This window comes from Anopheles bellator, chromosome 2, assembly GCF_943735745.2.
Source record: "Anopheles bellator chromosome 2, idAnoBellAS_SP24_06.2, whole genome shotgun sequence".
NCBI lineage: Eukaryota > Metazoa > Arthropoda > Insecta > Diptera > Culicidae > Anopheles > Anopheles bellator.
The window spans coordinates 11,106,909-11,127,558 of record NC_071286.1 but is presented as its reverse complement, the minus strand read 5'-3'; the positions used below and the strand labels follow the sequence as shown (position 1 = coordinate 11,127,558).

The following is a 20,650-nucleotide window of genomic DNA, read 5'->3' as shown; positions in this document are numbered from 1 at the left end:
TGATTGTTTGCCGGATGTTGTCGCGCTTCGGAGTGAATGCTTGTGACACGCACGAACACAAACTCCCTACTAATGCAGACTGTTTTTGCTTCCCTTTCCTTTGCAGGCACCACCTATCGGAGGATTTCCGGGTCGCGGGCCCACGAAAGCGGAAACCCTGCCGCGAATGGTGACCGATAGGATTAAACACCTACCCTGATCGCAAAGGTACACCCAGAGTGGGGTCACAGTGGGGACAAAATTGGGAGAGGATATGTTTTCGAATCGAACGGAGCACATAAAGACGTCAGATGCAGAAGCGATAATTTATTTTTGCACCGACCCAATCCGTCGGCACTCTGGTTGTGGCCCCGACGTCCGGTCTGGTCCGAAGGATGTGAACCTTCATCGAGTCGGCCCCGTTGTCCGCGCGTCCGCCCTGGGCGCGTAACGAAGTGCAGCTCGCCACAAGGAACTCTCTCTAATGGACTTCCATGAACCCACCACACGGCAGTCAGCTGGATGAGTAACGGCGGCGGCGGCGACGACGACGACGACGACGCACACATGGTGGCCAATTGCCATTGACGCAAACGGCCGCGCTCCGTGTGTAACCCGTTCCGGCGCGCGACCCCGGTTCCGGTGTCTGTCTCCTCCGGGTCACGGCGTGAAGTGGGGAACACTTTTTCGCCGCACGCAAGAATGTGTCGTCGCCAAAGGAAAGATGCGATTGTTTATTTTTGTAAACCCGGGTTCCCTCCCACACAACCGAGAGAGGGGGAGAGAGCGAAAAGTATCCGTAAGGGGAGGAAGTTAAGGAAGTTGCCACACGCGCGTCGGCGGACGGTGTCGAAAATAAGCCAAGCGAAAAGCCCCTCACAGTCGTACGTCACACTCTGTCGCTAGTCATTATTTTATCGAAAGCCGTTTTGCGTAGAGGACCTGTGGACGCGGGACGGAACGGTGGGGCGGAACGCTATTTCGGTACCGTCCCGGAAGTTGTGTGGGATTTATTTCTGATCATCCGCCCGTTCTTTTTCTCCGTTTGTTTTCTTCTCACTTTTCAATGTCACCCGCCCGCCCCCTTTTGCGGGACATTTCAATTCGCGTCGCCACTGACCGCCCGCACGGTGAGTGAGATGTTGCTCGAGACCGAACGGTTTCCAGGCGGATCGGTGGCGGTTGTTGCCAAGATCAAGATCGTCACCGCCCGTCGGCGTCGAGCAAGCGAACCCAGCTCGCGTGACACATGGCGTAATGATCGCCATTTTGCTGCTTATTCCCCTGGCCGGATGTGTAAAGTGGTCACGCAAACAGGGCGCACCGCACGCCCCTACGACCATCTGGCAGCGTAACGGAAAGCGGGCGATCCTGGAGAGATAATTTAGTCGAGTTCGAAAGGCGAAGTTGACTTATGTTGGAGGGACACCAAACAGGACCCTCCATACGGGTACGGGTATCGGGTTTCGGTGGTTCCGGCGCCTCGGGTTCTCCAGGGTGGCCGAAATTTAAACAGAAACGGACTGTTTGAGGACTCTGTGTCCCGCGCACGCGAGGGATCATCACCAGCGGGCCAATCTAATTTCGTGGCCCAAGCCCAAAGCTGCTGCTCCGTTGTGTGGCTGTCTCCTCATCAAACAATTTGCGATCATCAATCAATCAACCGACCGCATATTCTAACCGCCCCGTTTGCGTGAGCCGCCTCTTCTCTCTTTCTAGCGCGAGGGAATCGATGAGTCCTTGCACGCTCTCGTTGACCCGGCCGGACTGGCTTGGAGGGTTAGTTCGGTTCCCGTGTACGGTGCTGCCCGGCCCGGCTCGATATCCAAATTTAGAACCAATGTGAGAGCGTATGGGGAAGGCGCACCCAAATCGAATGCCGTTTGGCATAACGCCCCGTGCGCCGCGGGTTAGGGTGTCCTCCATTGAAGTGGAACAGCAGGGGGGAGGCAGTGGGACCGAAATAAAAAGGATCATGATGCATTCGGGGGCGAATCGGAATCATTTGGGCGCTAGGGGAGGTTACGTGATGCGCGCGTGCGGGGTGGTTCTATGCCGTAATACCACCGAGGCGCACAGATGATGAGATGTGTGTCGAACACAAAGCAAGCCCCGAGCCCTTCGCGCGAGGAGCTCTCAGTAAGCTGTGGATGTGCTGTGCTGCTGTGGCGCCCGTCAAAACGGTGTGCAGTGGTAATTGAATACGGATACTTTCGAAGCAGTAAAATCTCTCGGTTTAAGGTTGTCGCGCTGCATAAGGGCCTGTAAACAAGAAGAAGATGCCCGACGACGACGGTGGTGTGTTTCGGCAGGGCCATTGGACACGGTGGCGCCCTTGCGTCGCGGTCATCGGCTGCGCTATGTGAAGGACTTTTACCGTGCCACAAACTTAATCCACTCGCTTTCTATCTCTCTTTCTCTCTCCCTCCGGTGCGTGATTGCCGTGCATCTTCGAAACAAATGAATCACAAACTTCTTCGAACCCCGGGTATCAAGTCGAGAGATGATTTGCGTGCTGCGAATCTGCGCGGACTTGCGACGTGAATCGAGTAGGCTTCTCGTGCCTTGAGAAGCGTATGAATGAAGCGAGTTTTATGTAGCCATTTTCATCACTTCGAATATCGCTCAACCAAAGCTGCTTTCACCAGCATAAGTCGATGATCGAAACGTCAACATCGAATGGATCGCCGCCATCGTAGCAACACAGTGCAGCCGCGATGGTCGGTCACCCTTGAAAGGTCTGGCACCGGAAATGCATCTATGAATATGATCAAGCCACCCACTTTTGTATTGCTTTTCTGCTGCACGATCGTCGCTTCCTCCAAGCCTTGGAGGTGAATCGAATCGGTTTAAGGCTCAAAGTGTTCGTTGGAGCGACAAGAAGAGTATTTATAGAACACAAGAAGGCATTGTATAAGAAGGTACTTTTGCTATATTAGGGGTAATTGATTTAAGGATTAAGGATCATTGATCCAAATGTAAAGCTTTAACCATACATATTGCGAACAACCGGACAAGGGACAACATCTGGACAAGGCTGTGAATAGTCTAGGACCTTAAAATCATTGTTCCCGGGCGCTATACATGACTACTTATGCCTTGTGGAACGCTGTAACTGTTGTAGGGTGAAATTTTCATCAATACGACTTGTTTCTTCTTGAATGAATCTTATTTTTCATCAAATTTTGGTCACCTTTTCAGTCATAGAGCCACTAACTTCTAGGTTTCCGGCAGTTGAACCATACCATCAATTCGTCAGTCTATAGTATCTTCTGTCACAGTAAGAAAGGTGTTAAAGCCATCAAACCATTTTATTAAATGCCATCAAGAGCAAACCTGCCTGCATTCTACAAAGTACACCGAATGACATGCACGGAAGAGACTAGTTTACCTACTCACCGTTGAAACTCATACTAATGACTGTTCGAACTGTTTGCCGTCTTACAAGCTGACAAATAGTATATAATGTCTTGTTCGTCGAACAAGTTTCGTCGAACGACGAATGTATGTTCGTTGAGCGTTTCTTATCCTTAATTCTGCATTTAGCTTGAGGTTTAACGTCGCACAGCGTACGAAAGTGAGTGGAATTGATAGAACTATCGTTGACCGTTCGTGAAGCGACATAAAATGTCCGCTCAGGTGAAGGACGACGTTTACACGTTCCCCGGGGTTTGTCCTTCTGTCAACCGGCATACATAACCGTGACATAAATAGGAGATGGTTCTTATGCCTTTTTGTTTATGTTCAGCTTCCCAAAAATTCCTGCCGCTTCCTACGTGGTGTGTGCCGCGTTACTTTTTTCGATTCGGTTTGGTTCGTTTGACCGGCCATTTGGTTCTGGTTTAGTGAGTTTCACCATAACTTACACTTTGCGTGCGTTCCGCGTCGTGGCTGGCAGGAGATACCGAAATACTCATACGCCGCCGCGAAGGAGAGAGAGAAAGGAATGTGTGGTCAATTAATTAATCCACGGTTCATTCTCCGCGTTTCTGCACGCGGCCAAGCGCGGCCTTTCACTTTTTGGCCGGCGGTTGTTGTTGTTGTTGTTGTTGCGCGAATGTGACAAATTATTTCTGGGGGCGCGCCTGCTTTCGATGGTGTGCAGATGGCGTTCCCCAAAACGCGTGTGGCTTGATAGAGTCCTTGGTGGGAAAATTGTGAACACCTACACGTACGGGGGAGCTGTTTTCCCATCCGCAATTGATCCGGGCTCGCGACAGGAAAGTGATGGTGTCCCCCCTTTGGTAGTAGTGTCCATAAATCTGTGCGGGGAGAGATGTCCATTTCGAGGACACTCGTCGAACGGGATGCTGATGTGGTCGCCCCGGTGTTGGGTCACTTTCGAGCCGAAAGAAAGTCGCCCCTGGCGCTCGTTGTGGACGCGCATTGCTGCCGCCGTCCAATAGCTTTATGATTTTATTAGTATAATTTTATTGCCGAGGCAGGCCGGGGGTTTCAAGGTTTTCCATTCCACCGTTTGGTGAGCGCACCGTAGTTGAGGAATTGAAAGCTAATCTTATTGACCCAAAAAGAGAACAAGTGACAAGGGAAACAAGCGTTTAGTAGAGTGGTCGCTTGGCCACTTGAGCCGTCGGCTGGAACATGAAAAACAATGTATGCCCATTCGAGTCCTGGTCGGACGCGAAAGGAAAACTGTTCCTTTCTCAGGTGAATCGTCAGATAGACTTAGGGTTAATGTCACGAGAATGGTTGACGACGTACCAGCCTGTGTAAAGTTTGCTAGGGCCTGCCTAGATAACAGAAGGACGTGATAGGCCCCGTTTGAGGCACGGACGTTGGATGAAGGAGTCCCTAGAAAGCTCTCTAAACCTTTTGCTACCACCAAGGGATTCCTCCAGAGGCATGGCCTAGCCTGCCTCCTCTTTAAGCGAGCCGTCTGCGCTCCTTCACGAAAAGATTTTTGCCATGGGAAGGTTTGCTTCGCTCTCATCAGCTGTGCTGAATGGTGAATTGAATGAAAGTTTGTCTCGGCCTTGGCTCATGGTTTGGGGTTCCCTCAGGAACCGATTCCGGTTCTTCATTGCACTCCATCGCGAACGGTCAGAGGGAACTGTAAACTCTCCCCTCGTGCACCCTGTGGAGCGTTTTGAATCTACCCAACAGATGGGTTAACTTTCGCCACGTGCCAAACGCCACACTTCCGGGCAGCCACCCGGAGGGCCCGATGCAATTAGGGTTGGCGCGTTCCAAAAACATGAGGTTGAGGTTGCTGCAGTTTTGTTGCTTGTTACTTGTCGAAAATACACGCGCCACATGATGTTGCTGGTGGTGGTCGGTTGGTTGTTTGTTGATGGCCCTTGCTTTCCCCCTTCGAGGGGGGCCATCGGGGATTACAACAAGTCCGCGCGCGGTCCGGTTTTGTTTATTTATCAAACTAGTTCCCCCCTCTGTCTGTCGCTTTCACCACACTCTCTTCGCGTGCCACTCTAGTTTTTTGCTACATCCGGACCCGGAGGGGTCCTTTCTTTTGAGAAACTACTTCCGATACGAGTGGAGTGCGCGATAATGCAGTTTTGTGTTGTCTATTTTTAGCCCCATTTGTTGCACACTCAGAGAAGTAGCCAGTAGCCGGGCGGGGGTAGGATTCGAACCGTCAAGGAAGGGCCTCGTTCTAGGTCAACCTCAACCGGCAAGGGAGTTAAAAAGTGTAAACAATAAAATGAAGTGTGGAATAATGGAACGGCTAGGCAATTGCTAAATTGCAGCAGCAGCGACGCAGCGACATGTCTGTGTCTTCATTTTGTCTTCGCCGACATAATGCCATTATGGCGTTCTGCTTCCCTTCTGCTGCGCGCCGGTCTCAAGTATCAGGAACCGCGGTAACAGATGGGTGAGTGGCATGCTGCACGTTGCTGTCCGCCGTGCTGATGGACAGCGTGTTCCGGAGCCGGAGACGAAGTGTCCATTTCCGGCAGAGGATGTACCACACGTCACCTGCGTCATTTTACTTCCTTCCCGGGGCGGTGAAATTGTGACGGACGGCCAGCTAGTGCTGCTACTAGTACAAGATCCACCGAAGAAGCGTCGGCTACAGCGGCGACATCGTATTAGCAAGCAAGTCCGCTCGAGCCCACAATTTGTCCGCCTCGAATTTTGCCACGTGCATTCAGAAACGGACCCTGGTTCTGTCGTGCGAATTTGCTTAAAATCGGATTACGAGAGAACCGGTGGCGGGTACACGTGCCCCGCCGGTGCAACGATCACACTCGCTGGGGGAGGATAAAAATTACGGCCACCTCACGGCGGGCGTGCACACTACTAGCAGCAGGAGCGGTGGCAGCGATGTATCAAATTTAGTGTTTCATTGTAGCGGCACCGTTGGCCGCGGGAACAGAGACTGCAGCCGTTAGTGTAGTGGTCGCCAAACGCCAAAAGAAGCCTGTACGACGTCGTGAAACGGTACCGGCTGTCACGTTTTGTTGGGCCGTGATTTCATAATTGGATACAACTTCACTACGGACGGCTGTGCGTGAAAGTTGTCTCACTTGTTCGTCAGCGGCGGCGTCCTGGTGTCGTCCTGCGCTGGCGGTTATTTCCGGCTTTCGGTTGTCGTTTTATCTTGTTTCGTAAATGGGGATTAGGTGTACGTGGATGTGGATTTTTGAAACCAAACATATTTTGACCATAAAATGTGTAACGAACTAGAATGAATTAGAACAAAGTTGGTCTGTGGAGTTACGGCCCATCCGCTTTGATTGCTTCGATAGGAAGGTCCTAAAGGGACGATGTTTTAGTGCTTTTGTACTAAAAGTCATCGCCCAAAACATTGTGAAACCGTAGGATGCAGTGAGATAATTATAGATTCTCAATCAATTCATTTAAGCGATATATGGCATCTGTGACACATGGGTTGAAAAGTCCCGAGCCTAAGACTGAAAACGCATTTTCCTTGGTTCTAAATTGGCTTTACTCATCAACGACAATCATCACATCAAGAGCCACACGATCATTCTGGCGCCGTTCTAAAATTTGCATAGCACTTTTGTAAAACGATTTATCTTATATCTCAAAATAAGGCACAGTTTCTACGAAATTTCTTATCGATGAGCTTTTTTTTGTAATAAGTGTAGGTTATAAGTTTTGTATATAGTGTAGTGTAATATTAAAATTTGAAATTCTGTTTGATCCATTGTTTTGAATATAACAAAAATAGTGGTGCCACTCTTTAATATCTCGCAAACTTACGAGTACAATATCATGCAATTTTAATAGCTTTCTTTGCAAGCTTAGTACTAACGGAAAAAGCGAAGAATGCAATAAGACTAGCCGCGCGTTCTGTGTGTTAGGCCCGGGACTTTTCAGCCCATGTGTTACATACATAAATGAAGCTCCGTTTCCTAGCCCGTGCCCCGGGCAGACGCTCGGAAACTACCGTACCGAGAATCGTGAAATTTTGGCAGCCAAGGAGCTTTTGCTATCCCCACTGTCCATAACGAAGTAATCAATTCTCGAAGCCCGTAGTACAGGCCCACCGTACGCCTCAGGTATTACCTGCAGATAGTTCTACGTTTTCCCAATTCCAGTGGCGAGGTTCGCTAAACAAGTCACATGGATTGGTTCTGGTTTGGTGCACCAGCGTGGAACGATTTTATTATGCTTTAAACAATAAGCGCCCCCCCGAGGGTCAATAGATGTCTCCCCGGTATAAATGCATGCTTCTGCCGATATAATGCACTGCGATGCGTTATAATGTGATTGACCATCGCTCTAAATCGATCGATGCTCGGGTGCCGTTTTGCAGCATCGCGAACTCCTTTCAGCGATGCCCACGCGGAGCACTCGCTTTAGGGGGCGTACCACGCACAGCACCATACGCAGCTTGCGATAATAATCAAAAAACCGTTTGGTGCACACGGCAGCAGCATCAGCAACCGATCGAGAGTGGACCACCAGACCCGTCGGTCGTCGGGGTTCGTGTTTTAATTACTTTTAAATTAAATTTGCCTCCAACGTTGGCGGAGGTGCTCGCTGTCGCTGTCGGCGTTTGGGCTAAAATTTCCCTGATAACCCCGCCGGTTCGCCGGTGGGTGTGTGATTAATTTAACTACACGGAAGCCACGGAGCGATGGCGGAGCATCGCGTAGGAGAGAGACGTTGGGTCGAACATTGCGGCCTGGTTCGCGCGAACCAGGCCAAGCGTGCTGCCAATTCTAGGGCTCTCGGGACGCACCAAATATGGTCCTAATCTAACCGCCGTTACACACAGGTCGTGTCGCGAACCTGTTGCTCGTGCTGCTGCAGTGGTCTCACTATTTATGTGCACCTTGTGCATCCACCGCAATTGCACAATCCTTTTTAAGGCCCAGGCCCCAACCCAGGTCTCCGGTCGCTGGTCCGGTGGTGTGGTCATAAAACGCCGGGCGAACACCGTAAATCCATATTGGTTCTCCCCTCGACAGTCCAGGGGTTGTGTCGGCGGCCTACAGAATTAGCGACCGGGCTGTGGGTGTTCTTTGGGCGAGCCAATGATAGCCAAGAAAGACACAACATTACGGTCCCCGGGTTGCGTGTGCGCTCTAATGGGTAATCAAGCCCCAAGAAGGGAACACTCCAAGAAGCAGCGCAGTAACCCACATTCCGCTTCGCTTCCGACGACGACGTCCAACCCGGCACAACCAACCCACATACGTACGGGAGAGGGCGACCGCCGGTTTCCGGTTCGGTGGCGGGGTACACACTGAATGGGTTTACTGAATGAAGTTCGCTTCTTGTGAAGGTGTGTGCCCAGACGGGTGTGACTCGTCGGTGAGGGGGGTTCTGATCTGTGCTTAAAACGGCGAAAAAAGGGATATTCAGTCAGCAAACCCGTGGCAGCAGCGTTCAAATGAATGATGAGCTGTAAGGTGTTTCGCTGAAGAGAGTTCTTGATTGCCTCGGACAAAAAAACCCCCCAGACAAACCGGGTCAATATCAACCTCAGGCTCGGTGCAGCATCCCTTGGCTCTCTCTCTCTCTCTCTCTCAGTGTCATCGTGTACCTTGGCAAGAACGCTCGTGGGAAGGGGTAAGGGGACGCTCGTGGTAAGCGTTTGTGTCGCAGGGCCAGTTGCCAAACCCCCGGCGCAGCATTACATAACCTCAACAAACCCGGGCCAATCGGCCGGGGGGTCAGGTGTCGGGCCCGTCTGCCTGTCTTTCAGCACGCGAGATGTTCTTCTGGCGGCTGCCAAACGCAGATGGACGCCAAAACGCCCATTTTCCGAGCACACAGCCTGCTGTTCGCCGAACACATTCGCAGACACATTTCAAGGTTTCGCAGAGGCTGGGGAGCGAAACGGTGTCACCTCTCTTCTGTCGCCGTCGGTTGTGCGTGGTGGAAACTCTTGCGACTCGCGAATCCGCCTTTTCCAAGTGCCTCAACAGCTGTGCGCTAAGGGATTCGGAGGTAGAAGCGAGGTGCGTGTCGTTGTGTGGTGAGTCCCCCGGCATCGGCCCGCTTACAGTTAGATCGATTTAACGCACTTCAACAAAGCAGGCTGATTGGTTGTTCAATGCAAAGATGGTGCCACTTTAGCGAGTTTGACACATGTACTAAATTTTAACCCGTTTATACATGCGCGTTCGTAGACCGAGCCGCGCTTAGTCAGAAAACTGGCCGCCGACAGACCTACTACTGTGTCGGAAAAGTTACGGAAATCAACCGGCTTAAACTTCCAACAAATTTAAGTCTCAGAACGGAGTGTGAGTTAAACCGGGACCCGATTTGTGGAGAAACAAATGGTTGTTGTCTTACCTCACGAAGCAGATGTTGCATCACATTTTCGTCATCATTTCGTCACAAACTTGATCGTCTGATTTAGTACCGTGTGATTTTTTGCTATTCGCTAAACTCAAGACATCGGCACCGTGTAGAGTCACTAGTTGAGATAGGAGCCAAAACGAGGAGTGTGTTAAAGGCCCCAGTTCCTAGAAAGAATTTTTCGGACCGAAGCGAATTGCTGATAGTTTTTGACCATAGTAGTACATGAAGTACGGAAATCTTCATTAAATCATCCAATAAATCGAATACATCGAATTAAGTTCAATCATATACTGCTAACCCGCAGGAGGACCCCAGATTGACAGCTAGTCTCCCATAACCTAGAAATCGCGCGTGAAGATACCCTGCCATGACAGTTATGGGTGCTGTGGATTCATCGAAGCATGCTAAAAGTATTGACGGGCCGCGGTACCCCGAACGTTACCGTACTCTCGAACCGGATGTGGCGGCTTCCAAACTCCTCATCGTAGAACCTGCCCGCCGGTGCTGTCTGTTTGAATGTCGAAGCTACTGCTACCCACGCCCCGCCTCGTGCCCTTGGGTGGTGCAGAAGTTCACCGTGTGTTCGCCGAGCCAACAGCAGCAACGTGAACCGCCGCCCTTTGCGGGGGGCCGTGGTGGGTGAGGAGACCCCCCTTGAACCCCCAATTGAAAGCTTGAATGAAAATAGCACTCACTCGTGGCCGCGGACGAACGCGGCGATTGATCACGATTTTTCATTCGCAGTTTCGTTCGGGCAACATCCATCCATCGTCCCGCGCGGTGTAGATTTTCTTTTTGTTGCGGTGGGTTTAAATTTAACTTTTTTGCCCAAAAGAGCGGATGGGAAGGGCGCGGTCGATGTTGGGAACGGATGATGTGCTACTAGCGCACCACCAGAGCACCACCTACGCCCGCAGCTTTCGAAGCCCCTCTCTTGGGGGTGGCGGTATGAATTAAAAATAGATACACCTTCTTCTTCACGCTTTGGTCGGCTTTGTACATCGGATAGTTCTCTTCTGACCCTCCCTTACCCGCCTCAAATGCCCAACATGATCCCTTTCGTTCGGTCCGGGTCTGGGTCGCTCGCTCTCTCTACCAGTTTCGCGCGTCGTCAAGATGCGGCCACGTTTTTCACGACGCTTTCTTCTGTAGATTCCGAGGAAACTCTCCCACAAGTCTCATCCGTTCGGACCCTTTCGGTTGTCGTTGGCTGCCAAGTCCTCGCGACCCACTCGCGGCGGCAAGGAAGGGTGCGAACGACGACCTTCACACACTCACCCGGACAGGGTCGGCTGTGACCGATAAAAAGTGAGATGTTGGTGGCGTCGGCGGCTACGGCGGTGAGGTCCCTAGTGTCTCAAGGTTGCCGTCCCAGGTCTATCGCAGCTGTGACAAGGTCTTTGAACTGACCACCGTCTCCCGCGGCACATCTCTCACTATCGGCATAGGCTTCGGTCGGTCATTTGCCGTGCACACGCTGATAACAACGCCACGGGTCTGGTCCATCGAAAATGAGGTTTTTTGTTTCGTTTTAGGATTTTGGGTGTACGATCGATCGCACGCAATGCCATGATTCACCTTCCCGGTGGGTTAGTATATGATAAGGGTCAGTTGGAACTGCTTCCGTGCAGTGTCCATTGAATTCTGCTCTCCACTTGCGCCGTACGATTTCGTGGCAGTAGTTGTGTGGACGAAGATACTGGAGGCCAGATAATAGGTTAAGAGGTTCCGGACACATAGAGAGCGGGTCTAGATAAAAATCGGTCCTTTGTTCGCTACACAAACCACAAACAAACAGGCCGTTAGATAGTGGACCGTATCGATTTCATTCCTATCGTGTTTCGAGAAGAATTGACAGGGATTCCTGCGGTGAGAAGTAGAATGTGGCCTACCATATGGTCGTTTTGGAATGGGAACCCCGAGACCCTCAGTTCCAGAGGTTCGATTCGTAAAAACGCAGCCGCGACAAAATGCCTACCGAAACTAACAGGGAAACATGCGAAGCAAAGAAAGGGGAAGTACTTTGGGTGCACATTCTAACCATATTTTCTGTTTCGACTTTCTTCCACACAGTGTCCCATGTTGGGCCGGCAACAAAGGTAAAGTCCCCCCGGGACCAGCAAGGCCACGAGAGGAGGAGATTCCTTAAGCAATCCGGACCCGGGAGCCGGTAGTGGTTCTAGCAGATCTACGTTGGCTGCAGTCTCGAGAGACACGGACACGGACACAAGCGGGGCGAGCAGAGGGGTAGTCGGCGCACGAAGCGCGCGGGACTCGCGGGTGGAGGTCGCGAAACCCGTTAAACTGTTGTGGAAACCTCCGACCAGCACCAGCACCAGACCGCCGTCGTCATGCAGCGAACGTTCGGTGGCCTATCGGCGGCCGCGAACCGGGCTGGCGTGTACGATGGGAAGATCGCCGGGCTGTACGATCTCGAGGAGACGCTCGGGTCGGGCCACTTTGCCGTTGTCAAGCTGGCGCGCCACGTGTTCACCGGCGAGAAGGTGGCCGTGAAGGTGATCGAGAAGACGAAACTGGACGAGATCTCGCGGGCCCACCTGTTCCAGGAAGTGCGGTAGGTTTCGGGGAACGCCCGCTTCGCAAGTAGGTTGTGCCATCATATTGAGTGTGTTCTTGTTGTCCCCCACCCCCCTCAACAGCTGCATGAAGCTGGTCCAGCACCCGAACGTCGTCCGGCTGTACGAGGTGATCGACACGCAGACGAAGCTGTACCTTATACTAGAACTCGGCGACGGGGGCGATCTGTACGACTACATTATGCGCCACGAGAAGGGCCTCTCGGAGAATGTGGCCCGCGAGTACTTCCGGCAGATCGTGCGCGCCATCTCCTACTGCCACCAGCTGCACGTGGTCCATCGGTGAGTTGTCGTGTCTCGCGCATAAATTAGCCGGCTTACTGATGCTCTCTCTCTCTCTCTCACTCTCTCTCTCTCTCTCTCTCTCACTCTCTCTCTCACTCTCTCTGTCCCTTCCAGAGACCTAAAACCGGAGAACGTGGTGTTCTTCGAGAAGCTGGGAGTCGTAAAGCTGACCGACTTTGGGTTTAGCAACAAGTTCTGCCCGGGTCAAAAGCTGGAAACGTCCTGCGGCAGTTTGGCGTACTCAGCGCCGGAAATTCTTCTCGGCGACTCGTACGATGCACCGGCAGTCGGTTAGTGGTGCTTCAGCTGCACGTTGGTGGACCGTGTTCCTGAAATCTCTTTTCTATCCCGGTTCGCAGATGTGTGGTCGCTGGGTGTGATACTGTTTATGTTGGTGTGTGGACACCCGCCGTTTCAGGAGGCCAACGACTCGGAAACACTGACAATGATCATGGACTGCAAGTACACGATGCCGCCCCACGTTTCCGATGGATGTCGCAAGTATGGCTCCCACCGATCACCGCTCCGAACTCCGAGCGAAAACAAACCTTACGTCTCCGTTCGAAATCTATTCCGCAGTCTCATCAGCAAAATGTTGGTGCGCGCCCCGGAGAAGCGAGCCACGTTACATCAGATCGCGCAGGACGAGTGGCTGATGGAGGGCAGCTGCGGGGAGACGACCGAAAATCTGCCGCTGGTCAGCCGCGAGCAGGTCAGCGAGGAGGATCACTCGTTGATCATCCAGAAGATGATCAACGGCAAAATAGCTACCAAAGAGGAAATACTAGAGTACGTGGCGGCGGTTGGTGGAAGCTTTGCGATCCGACCGATTCACCGATTCCCTTTATTCGTTTTGTAGGGCTTTAGATCGTAACGAGTACAATCACATTACGGCGACCTATTTCTTGCTGGCGGAGCGAAAACTGCGATCCCACCGCCAGGAGGAAGCGCAAAAGCGGAAACCGGAGCTGACGTTACCGGTTTCCAATTCCGCACGGTAAGCGTTTCTGACCAGCGTCCAGTGCCTCCGGTGTAGTCGGGCTTGTTTTCTGCTGTGTGCGTGTGCCTAGTTTTGTGTTGATTTGTGTACTGAATTGTTGTACCTTTGTGCTTGGTGACGGTTTGCATAGTTTTTCATCGTTTATTTTCGTTATTATTTGCTTGCGCGCCCTGCCATTCTGTTTTTTCGGCTTTGTTTTGACGCGATTGTTTCATGTTTCACCCATTCGCGGTTTCGCGTTTCAAGCGTAGAGGTTGAGAAGTAGTTGTTCAAAGTTCAAAGAAAACACGCGTTTGTAGCGTGGAAATGGAAAGCTCAACTGTATTCGAAGTATTTGCCAACGCTGACAATTTGTGAACCCATTTTGTCACATTTTCGTAAGCATTGAAGCGCTGCACAGCAAGGACGTGTCCCAGCGATGCTCAAAAAGGCGGTATTCGAAGCCATGTCTGGTGTGTAAAAGTGAAAAAGTAATTCCCAACGAAGCGGTTTAATCGTTTCCCTGGACCTGTCTTCATTTCCGGCCCGGCAACCAATTTTGATAGTGCTCATGAAATTGCCCAAGATCTTTTAATCAATTTTCATCGCCACTCACAATCCGATGTAGAAGTGGCTTTATTTTGTGTATGTCACATGTGGTTTTTGGGGTTTTCTGGTGGCTTTCATTCGGTTCATTTGGAACCCAATTTTCGATCATCTGGATCTTCCCATGCTCTTCAAGCGTATTGCTCCATGAGTCACATTCAACTGATCCCCGAGTTGTTGCTCCTCAAACGTAAGTTGCAGACTATATCTTGTCTCCGACGGCTAGAGCCCTCAGTTAGCCAATTCCAGTGTCATTAGGATTTGTACTATTTTTCTCTACATTATTTGAAATGTTGTTTTTATTTTGTTAAGGCAATTGTTTGCCTCTCATCGAGAGCTTACAAATCACACGTAAAATAAGGACCAGATCAAAGGAATATGAAATGCCGCATCTAAAGTATTGAAATTACATTAAACTAAACTCGATAGTGGTTCGGATGTATCAAACACATCGTCGTTTATCGCCTGTGTCCGACGTGCCGCGCGTGTCCCATTGTGTAAGCGCAGCAATCGATCGATCATCCCCCGACATTACCGCGTCTTAGACGGGCGCTCTGGCGACCGCTCTAATGCAGTGTTCTCTCTCTTTACACTTCTCTAACACTCTATCCTTCCAGGAATCTGTCACTGTTGGGCACGTAACTCGTTCCGAATGAACCGCGACCGCGTGAATTGTTGTTTGTAGTTGTTGCATATAGTGCCCCCCGTGGCCGAGGCTTTCGATCGACCGGTTAAGTGTTGTTGTATCTCGTTTTCCCGGGGAGGGGCCACATGTGTGAAGGCTGCCTGCTGCACGATTGCATGATAGTGTTTAGCATGGGTATTCCTAGGTTTTTGTTTGGAAGCATGGTGGATGGCGTCGAAATGGTAGTTAGTCAAAGGACGATAATAAAATATCAGCCAATACCAAGCACCACACACAAAGAGCAGACATACTTGAGTTTGGTCGCTGACCCGGAGCAAGTCCCCCAATGACCCCCCATGTTTGATAGTGAATCCTTCCCGCGCACTCTGCTTCCGGTGGGATGTTCGTTTCTTTGTTGTCTTTCACAGGATGCAAACTTTTAAGAAAAACGATGTGGACGAGGATGAGGATACGCAGGGTGGACTGCTTTCAACGACACTGGGTATGCACCTGAGTGTGCCGCGGACACCGGGAACTGATTCGGGACAGGTAAGTCGAGGTCGAGGTCGCTCGGAGCGAATTTATTTGCATCATTCTCTTGACCGTAGACGGGTCGTAGCCGGAAGTGCAGCATCGTGCAGGAGGAGGAAGACGACGAGGATGACGTTCACTGTGCGGGTCACGAGGAACTGTCAACGCCGCTCAACCGCAGGGGATCGCGCTCGGAGGGACGCATCAGCGTGACGGTGCAGGACCGGATAGCGGAATCAGAGCGGCTGAAACTGGAAGCGAAAAAGTATCAACAACTCGAGCAGTCGAAGCTGAGCAGTGCGGTGGATGAAACGGACTCTAGCCACCACTACGCCGGTGGTCAGAGTCAGCAGATGTCGCCGCTGCTCGGTGGTATCGGTAACGTGACGCTCATCACGAGCGAAAACAGTAGCACGAAGGAGCGGCTCGGTATCGCGGGCGGCGGCCTGCACAGGAAACCGATGCCGGAGCTGAAGCGAACGGTGGCAGTGCCGGGCGGCGGTGGTGGCGCCCCGGGTGCTAGTATCGAGCCGAAGAAGACGTCGATTCTGAAGCCAACGCTGGTGAAGATCATCAGCGACAGTAGCACCGGAAACACCAACGTACGGTCCGGTTCGTTCGATCAGTGCATGCGAAACCATCTGTCCGGCGGAGGAGGAGAGCTGGTGACGACGAAAATCATTACGGACAGCTCGACGATCACGATCCCGATACCGACGCTCAACATAGTGACGGCATCGACGATCCCGAAGTACAAGACGATGCCATCACCGACGCGCTCGAACGCGATCTTGACCGCCACGACCAACTGTCTGAACGAGATCTTCGAGGAGGGCACGGACGTGGGCAGTTCGGACAGTACCAGCACCACACCACGGCCCGTCATCCGTAGCCAGTACGTGGGGGGCCGTGCACCGGGTCAGATGCAGTCGACCAACGGAACGACCGCGGTCGTTGTTGGGAGCACCGGTGCTGGTGGTGCTGGTTCCGGTGGCGGTAATGGGGCCGGACACAACGTCCACCGGCGCAGTAGGTTCAACAAATCGCGCACCGCTTCGTGCAGCAGTTCGGATGCGTCGGACGATGATTCGGAGAATCGGAAAAAGCGGGCACACAAGATCGTGGACGGTGGCAGCATTAAGCCGTTGACGCAGCGACGCGATTCGCACGATGATTCGAGTGACTCGCAGGACCCGGGCAGTAATGTGGCCGGTGCCGGTGGTGGCAGGCAGCTCAAGAATGGTATGAACGGTGCGAACACTGCTGCCAGCAGTGGTAGTGGAGGGACCGGCGGTGGCGGCAGTAGTACCAGTGGCCAACAGGGTGCTGGCGGAGGAGGGGCTCAGTCGTCGGATGGATCTTCGTCGTCCGGTGGTGGTGGTGGTGGTGGCAGTCGACAGAAGGCGTCCCAGTCGCAGGTAGACTTTCGCCGGCATCGGGGCCGCAGGAGGCCGGTGGAAACGCGGTTGCGCGAATCGCAGTCGCTGAATCGCATCACCGAGGTGCAAGAGTCGGAAGTGGGCCACGGTGGCGGCCAGCTGGCCAGCTGTAGCACGGGCGTTGCCACCACACCGGCGGTGGTGGCTCTCGGTGCGGCACACGGCGTGGACGCAACGGTCAATGGAGTTGATGGATCCTGTGATAGAATGGCGGAAGACGACCGGGAACCGAGGCGACAAGACCGGGGGGCTAGCGCTTCTATCGCTAGTGAACCTGCGAGCAGCATCCGAGCGACTGTGGGCGCGGCGAAGAGTCCAGCCCAAGCGAAGCAACATGCGCCATCGAAACCGAAAGGATTCAGTGCGAGAATATTCCATACGTTCAAGAAACATCCGGCGGCGGCCGCGGCAGTGCCGGCAGTGACGACGGCGCAGGTCCTCAATGATCCGCCATCGACGGCATCCGGAGACGACATTGAGATCGTGGTGGAGCTGGCTAAAGCCCTGAACAACGCGGCCGACGGTGGTGGAACGGGCAAGGCCGCTGGCGGCGGTGGTGGCAACACAAAGAAGATCAAAATTCTTGGCCGTTACTTTCAGGTAAGGCTGGTCGCTATCATTTCGTTTCTACAGTCGAGCACTCTTTCGGCCACGCTTCCTTCCGTAGGCTGCCATTTACTAACGTGTAGATTGCGTGTGTCAAAAATTACATTATCAACATCCGAGTGACTAACACCCATCAATCCGTGTTCTCTTCCCCCGTGTGTAGGTGCATAAGAAAATTTACGTTCCCCTGTCCGGTCTGTTCCAGCGCGGCCGGCTCTACAAGGCCCAGTCGTGCGGCTCGATCGTGCGTGATCGCGTCAACGTGAACCCGAACGGGGGCGGGTCGGGCACCACTGGCCGCCATTCGACGATCTTTAGTGAGAAGAATAGAATCATTAAAAACTGCCTCGGTAGCGGTGGCGCTGGTGGCGGCGGTGGTGTTGGTGGTTCGCGGCATCTCGGTAGCGATGGCGACATAAACCACAACAATGGGGCAAGCCACCACCATCACCATAGCAGCAGCTTTCTGGCCACCCTCTCCAGCTCGGAGGCCACTGGCGGAGGTGGTGGCGATGGTTTCGGGAGCGGTCCATCGCCGATCGAGCACCTCGTCGCGAAGGGGGGTCCGTCCACGATCGATCGCACGTCCGGTGCCGCTGCCTCGGCGGTGACCGTGTCCACCGTCACAGCAGTTCCTATTAAAACGGCATAGGCGGAGCTCGCACGGCGGCATAGCAGCGCAGCGGCAGCATCCAGCATTCCATCGATGGCTCTCTAGGGGGAGAGACCGTAGCGAGTCCCTCGCGGGTGATGAAGTGACACCAATCGCAGATCGCCGCATCGACACACATACAGCTATAATGCCAAAGAAACATCACGACGACGCTTCGCCGTGCGTTGTGCACGCCGCGAACACGGATGCGTGAACAGGAATCTCTCCCCGTGCATGTGTCTCTTTCGCTTTCTCGATCGCATTCACTACTTGACCTAGCCGGGAAGCATCCGGAACAGAGAGAGAGAAAGAGAGGGCACTGAACGTCGCCGCGCCGACGGGTGAAGAAGGGCCACTCTGAATGTGCAATATTTCATTTACAAACACAGGGTTAGAATTTGAAAAGTATTATCGAGAGAGAGAGAGTGTGCATGTGTGTATTACGTTACGTTAAGTTGTAGCTTCGGTAGTAGGCTTTCGTCGTGTATCCTTCCTTCCTTTGGCACACCGATCTAAGGAGACCACGGCACGACAGGATGTTTTGGACGACAACTAGTAGTGATAGCCTACTGGGGTGTGGTTGAAAAGGAAGAGCCTGATTCGCAGTGTGCGAGAGGCACAGAGGAAGAAACTATTTTGGAACAAAAATGAGTTTTTAAACCAACAATCGGTACTTTTGATATTAACACTTACCAATTTGTGGAAGGGTCGATCGACGACTAATCGTCACAATGGACAACAGGTTTACTGTACGGGAATGTGGACGCGGGGCGAACAAAGAGCCGTTTCTTTTGTGTGTTACTTTTTATTTCCGTGTATGTGCTGTGCACAGCAATTAATTACTATAATTCCTATCTGACGCGCGTTACTACGGCATTACTACGGCGTTACTGAACTCTTAGTGTTACGTTAGTGTGTTAGGAATTGTGTAACGCGCGCTCTCTTCAGAAAGTACTGAGATGTAACCCTTCTGAAAGCGCTTACGGAGGGAGAATAGACACTAATAGCACACACAGTAGAGTAATTGTTTTTGTTTTTCTAGTACCTCTACGTCCGCTTGCCGTCTGTTGCACACACCGGTGTGTTGTTTCTAGTAGCGGAACCAATAGATGAAGAATTGCGGCGGCACAAACGAGCAGCTGGAAAAGTACCGCTCGCCCAGCATATAATGTATATTTTGTACACTGTTCAAAGCCCGCATATTTCCAACAAAAAATAGGCATTTATCGCGATGTTATCGAGTCGGACGGGCGCGACACGGGATCTCACTGTAGAACTTCTCCTGTCGGTGACGGTAACAAAACTCGAACAAACACTGCGCAAACGATTGTGGCAAAGACGGAAAAAACGATCACAATCAAACGGTGTCAAACAGGGCGGCAGTATGATTACGAGCCAACTGATGGCCAGTAGACTGTGCACTTGGAATTACACGCGCGAGCGAACAAAGTGTAGCGCGCAAAGGCACTTTTCGTGGGCAATCGAATGGGTATTTGTTAGGTGTACTGTGAAGATCGAACTGTATCCATGATTTACTGTTTCCTTTCGTTTTTGTAAACTATTTACCCCAGCACACTGAACGTAGAGCAACCGTAGAGTAGAGTTATGCTGGAAGCGGACAATTTATATTAAGTCACACAGCACCTTCCGCACACATCCCGGGTGCGCACGGATAGCGAACAAACATGTGAGTGTTTAGCAAACTAGCAAATTCGCTATTAATTTAATCAAAACACACAAGGTAGTAGCAAATCAGAATTAGTAGAGAGCAGCGGTAGCAACACGCAAATCTAACACGACGGGGTGTAATGGGGTAGTAAAAGCCTTCAGTAGATATGAAGCGAAAGATTGGAACCATATACTTTTCGCGAAACCAACGCAGGTGAAACAATGGGCGCAGCAGAGTCAAACAAACAAGCTGGTCTTGTTATGTATCGTGGGGGGGGAGGTCGTTAAATTGATTAAGGACAGGTTACTGTGTTAGGGCTCTATATTGTGTAGGGGGTAATTTAACTATATTTTAGGAGAAACGAATTTGATTTGAACCTTGAAGCAGCACACTCTCATCGCTTGACGCGCATAATACACCCGGATTACGATCCGGAGCACTGTTTGCCATTCGTGCACGATGCAGTCCCGGTGCGCTGATTGATTCTTGCTGTTCCTGGGGCCGTGCTGGTGAAACGATGGGTTCCATTTTATGCCAACAATAGAAGGTTTTGTGGTCCGCTGGTCAGCATAAAAGGTCGTCCGCGGTGCAATCCATGACACCCTGTCTGTCTGTTCTGTGGCAAGTGATGCGGGCGACAGCAATTAACAGCTACTAACTACAAAACAAAACTTCTCTCTATAAAACACAACTGCGTTATAATTTTACATCGTCTCTTGGAAATAAGCAACAAAATAGAGGTAAAAACCAGATCGACAAGCAAACAACTTTATCATCTAACCATTCCTTACGCTCTCTAATTAACCGTGAGCCAGAACGCTGGCAAGAAACCGATAGTAATTAACAATGAAAAAAAAACACCGTTCCTGGACATGAGACAGATGGCAAACTGAGCACACACCCTACGAATAAATAGAACC

At 51.8% G+C, this 20,650-nt stretch overlaps 1 protein-coding gene across 1 annotated transcript; it reads left to right on the top strand.

The window, feature by feature from the left end:
• The first annotated feature begins 11,854 nt into the window (after positions 1-11,854).
• LOC131208406 (serine-rich adhesin for platelets) lies at positions 11,855-19,960 on the top strand. The gene is made up of 9 exons (XM_058201145.1): positions 11,855-12,316; positions 12,402-12,620; positions 12,738-12,913; positions 12,983-13,124; positions 13,203-13,412; positions 13,483-13,620; positions 15,262-15,382; positions 15,442-17,403; positions 17,573-19,960. The coding sequence occupies exons 1-9, from the start codon at positions 12,093-12,095 to the stop codon at positions 18,059-18,061; spliced, it is 3,681 nt and encodes a 1,226-aa protein (XP_058057128.1). The 5' UTR covers positions 11,855-12,092; the 3' UTR covers positions 18,062-19,960.
• Positions 19,961-20,650: the final 690 nt, after the last annotated feature.